At 40.4% G+C, this 4,703-nt stretch overlaps 1 protein-coding gene across 1 annotated transcript; it reads right to left on the bottom strand.

Annotated features, from left to right (window-relative positions):
* Window positions 1-51: 51 nt before the first annotated feature.
* Window positions 52-2,118, bottom strand: LOC104438561 (blue copper protein). Its single transcript, XM_010051739.3, has 3 exons — window positions 1,843-2,118; window positions 1,088-1,456; window positions 52-698 (listed from the first exon to the last, which is right to left on the bottom strand). Exons 1-3 carry the CDS (start codon window positions 2,021-2,023, stop codon window positions 310-312), a joined length of 939 nt encoding a protein of 312 aa, XP_010050041.2. The 5' UTR covers window positions 2,024-2,118; the 3' UTR covers window positions 52-309.
* Between the last annotated feature and the right edge of the window lie 2,585 nt (window positions 2,119-4,703).

The following is a 4,703-nucleotide window of genomic DNA, read 5'->3' as shown; positions in this document are numbered from 1 at the left end:
GTGTTAAAAATCGGATGTTTATTGATGCATAGGCAACAAAATCAAAGGCAATTCACTACACAGCCATATAGTGTAATCTCCAATTATTCACATGAAATTAATACATCGATCTACCTTTATTTTCCTGGATGGACTCACAATAAATCAAGGTACATAAAGGCCTTAAAAATCTGTGGAACCCCTTATTTTGTGAAAAGTAATAAACAAACACGTGAAACAAAGCTGGCCGAGACAAATTGACATGTGTGTGGTTTATCTATTGAATTTCGTATAGACCAATATTGTATTTACTAGATTCTAGAAAAAATTTTAATGAACAACAGCCAAGGCAATGAGCAACAACGTGGATGAGAAGCCGAGGACGGCCCTAGCTGGAGCGGAGCTCTGGGGTGGCGGCGCAGAGGGGCCGCCGGCCACTGGAGATGTCACGGAGGAAGAGGGGTTGCTGGACGGGGTCGGGGTTGTGGTGGTGGAAGGCGGAGTGGCGGAGCTAGAGGCGGTGACGTTGATGGCTAGCTTTTGACCCAAGTTGCAGTGGCGAGAGTAGGTGCTTGTGAAGAAGTATTCGCCCACGGCGGCGAGGGTGTATTTGACCGGGCTCGTCGCATAGACCGCGATGGTGGTGGTGGTGTTGCACGAGTCATAGGCCTCTTCTGTCACCACCGCGACGTCCTGGGTTCCATTGGCGAAGTTGAAAACTGCGTAACAAAGATAGCACTAATCAGACTTTGGAAATTAATTAGATATTTAGAGTGCTACAAATAATCATTTTTGGACCCATTTAGTGATGTATTATTTTTTATGTGAAAACATTTTTTATTAATTAATTTTTCAAGCGATATAAATTAAATTTTTTATAAAAAATTTAAATCATTCATTAATTTCCACGAAACAAATTGACTCTAAATATTCTTTTATATGATCAAATCTAACGTGAGGTATCTCCATTGAAGCCGGGAGAAAAGAACAGAAAAAAAGTGGTAACTAGAGCCTAGCTTTTTCCATGAAATGCGCCATAAATTTTATGATGGGACCCAAGTGTTGAAAGACATAAAGAAGCATGATTTCGTAGCGTTGTAGCACTTACCTAGGACATCTCCGACCAAGAAGGTCTTTCCATATGCCCAAGTTTTGTAAGCGATCGATCCGCCAGGAGGAACCAGCCAACCCAAGGCGTCACCGACGATGTATGTCACAGGGCCCCGGGGTGGTGTTGGGGTCGGAGCCTGCGGTGAAGGGGTCGGGCCGGCAGAGGCGGAGACGTTGATGGCCAGCTTCTGTCCCAAGTAGCAGTGCCTGTCCATGGTGCCGATGAAGTAGTACTCACCGGCAGCATCCAAAGTGTAGTTGAACGGGCCGGTTGTCTCTAGGAAGATTGGGTTTGTGGAATTGCACGAGTTGAATGCCTCCTTGGTGACCCTGGCCACATCTTGCTCGCCGGTTGTGAAGTTAAACACTGAAAAAGTTTGAAGCCAAAATGAGAAGAAAATTTAGTTAATGACTATGTTAGCACCATGGATTGCATCTCGGGATGAAAAGGGGGTCTATTTAAGCTTGGTCCGATGATTACTCAAGATTGATTTGCCTAATTTCGAGTTGTTCTTGAGCTTGAATTCAAACTACTCGAGTATCTTGTCAAGTTGAGCTCAAGCTTGATATTGTCTCAGCTCAACTCAACTCAACTCAATTATATCCCTATTGCATGATTTGAACTTGCTAAAACTTCTTTTCTTGAAAGCTAATCCACTAATATATGATAAATCATGTAGGAAACTCTTATTGCAAAAAGTTTAAGATGGCAAGCAAAGCTAAAATTACAATCAAAGCGTAAAAACCTCTTACCGAGAACGTCACCGACCACGAAGGTCTGCAAGTCAGCCCACGTCTCGTAGGCTATCGGACCTCCGGGTGGGACCAACCACCCGAGGCTATCCCCAACGACGTGCACGGTCTGCGCAGCCGAGGTTTGGAGCAGGGCCGTCACAGCCAGTACCGCCGCTATGGCTACACACATTTTGGCCATGTCTTTGGACCCTTTAATGGCTCTTCTGTCTTGTTTCTTTGCCTCTTAGTGTTATGGTGCAAAGAACAAATCCGATGAAGTGAATGCCAAATGAACCCATCTGAGGCCTCTTATATAGCGAAGCAAATCGTGTGGATGTTTCTCAAGTCAGTCAAGGGACGCGGGATGAGATTCAAGCAAATCCCGCCGACGTCAAGACGTCAAATTGTTAAACCGATCTCTTTAATGCAGCCGATGTTTTCATTGTCAAGCATTTGAACAGGAACCTTCTGCGTTGAATTCTGGCAGCACTGAGAAAGAAAATGCCCCTCCTCCCTTGACACGTTCCTTGTCTCCAGAAGCTCCGATACTTTTCATTGACGGAAGGGCAAAATGAGAAAGAGGCTCGGAGAAATTGTAGAACAATTTTGCCACGACGTGGAGAGGACTTCCGTTCAGTTCCTGAAAGGAGATTACATTAGCTGCCTGGAAGAAGTGAGGAACATTACTTTTGAAGTTTAATGAAAGCATAAAAGAACGACTATGATTATTATGTGAATTTTATCTTCCATCCACAAAAGAAATATTACATTTGATTTCAAATAATGGGAAGTATATGTTACATGTAGTTTAAAATTAAGCAAATGATGAAAATCTATTATGAGAATGCATTTATTTTATCAATTAGCTATTAGCTTAAGTTAAACTACGCTGATAAATAAATAAATAAATTTCCTTGTTCAAACACCCCTTAATACGGGCTCGCAGCCCTAATCGAAATGATGATTTTACGTTTTCAGAAGTTTGTCATTTATCCTTCAACTTATAAGACTTTCTTTTAATCCGATCCGAATCTCTAACATTCTTTGCGCGAGGCATCTTTTCAAATGGAGACATAAAATTAAATGTAGAAAAGGACTATGAAGAGTATGTTATATGCATACTTGAGCAGTCAACGCGTTTTGCTACAGTGGCTGGGAAAATGATGCAATTGTTAAATGCGCAATGGAAGTTGAACAGGTCTCGGTGCTCATAAAAAAATCGATTTACAGGGAAAAATATATGAAATCATAGTCAGTACAGGAATAGAGAGAACCAAAAGCGACATGTCCCGATACAACTCGAAAGGCAAATCGGGCAGATCTGGGCAAGTTGTTCCTTTCTTAAGCCACGTGCCCACCTTCTTAATGTGCACAATTCTGTCCAAATCCGACCAATTTTATATAGAAATTTTATTTTTCTTTGAATTATGGCGGGCTTAGACAAGGATTTTTATGATCGACGATAGGCTTGGCCCGCCAATTAGTCTAAAGTCATCGGATAATAACAACCACATGAATTTTGATTCAATAATACCAGATATATCGAAGTTTGATTTACAAAATTGACATACAAAAAAGTATGACTGATTTTTATTGGGCATTGAATATAACTCGACTATTTAAATATCCGTTAATAATCCATCATGTCTATTTATATATCTACGGTAACTATTTGACCAAAAAAAAAATTATATGATTAAGTTTGATTTTACACAAATTAAAGTGTCTCCTATTATCGGACGCAACTGGTATGTTTAGCATTTAGATACAAAGCAAGAATATACTGAAACTTCTCGCACTAGTGCGCTTTTGTTGTGTCGTGCTTGTTTTCTCATTATAACAGTCTCAATCATCCCAATGTTTTTCACGTCTTAAATGTAGTTAGGTACAATGGAAGATTCATATGTAAAACCCATCAGTTCAATATCATATTAATTTCCTCTCAACCACGAAAAAACAAATAACAATACTTTCACACATACATGCATATTTATGTAATATATAAGTCATGAAGTCAAGTTCCTTTTGTCTCCTCTCTTTTCTATCATTTTATAGAAAAAATAATTAATTATAAAGTGCTTTAGGGAGAGAAGTATTGTCAATATCTCCGGCGAAATTACAAACGTGATGGACGGGTTTCTAGAAAGGTTTGAGAAATGCATAGCTCGGTAAAGTGTCATTTTCGTGTGCTTCCCGAGCAAATAATAAAAGAATATATCAAACAATTCAAAGAAGAAAAATGATCTGAACCACTTCTTTGTCGCCACCTAGACTTGGAAGATTTTCTGGCTTAGAATAATCCGCCGTGGAAGCAGGAAAATTAGGTACATGCAACTCTCATTAGCAAAAGTCAAACGAGCTTCCGTTCTCCCCACTCAAACTTTGCTCATCAAGAAAACGAAGTGCTCAGACTTCCCGTGATTTCCACAGCACTTCCATCGACTTGAGCTTAATTTACATCGTGAGCTTGGAAACGTAGAACCGAAATAGGGAGTTGCATTATGCTGAGAAAGCAAAGTCAAATATGGTGTCCGTTTCGATGAGTCTCATCACCCAACAGAACTCTTTATAACATAATTAGTTAGAAGCTTTCTAATCACTTCTTCTAGACAGAAGAATTGCATCGACGTGATATACGACAGCTGGTAATAACACATCAATAAAAATCCGGTGCTAAGTATACTAAAATAGGCTGAGCTCGTTTTACAGAAGCAAGCTTGGCACCTCGGACCTCAACAATTGTGACCCTGAGGCGAGCTTGGAACTCGTAACTTTGGGAATCACGAACAAAGTTGAGCTCCACATGTCGGACTTCACACCCCTTGAATGCGAGCTCAATGATGGAGAGATTTTGGTTTGTGAGACCATGTTTCTGGACT

The sequence above is a fragment of the Eucalyptus grandis genome, chromosome 3 (genome assembly GCF_016545825.1).
Source record: "Eucalyptus grandis isolate ANBG69807.140 chromosome 3, ASM1654582v1, whole genome shotgun sequence".
NCBI classification, from domain to species: Eukaryota; Viridiplantae; Streptophyta; class Magnoliopsida; order Myrtales; family Myrtaceae; genus Eucalyptus; species Eucalyptus grandis.
This window is presented reverse-complemented; position numbering and strand designations above follow the sequence as displayed.

Bases quoted from the DNA above. Each gene is read 5' to 3' on its own strand.
- LOC104438561 (XM_010051739.3), bottom strand. From the start codon at position 2,023: ATGGCCAAAATGTGTGTAGCCATAGCGGCGGTACTGGCTGTGACGGCC. The intron at 1,457-1,842 runs GTAAGAGGTTTT...AAACTTTTTCAG, and splicing joins CGTGGTCGGTGACGTTCTCG to TGTTTAACTTCACAACCGGC. The intron at 699-1,087 runs GTAAGTGCTACA...TTTGTTACGCAG, and splicing joins CTTGGTCGGAGATGTCCTAG to TTTTCAACTTCGCCAATGGA.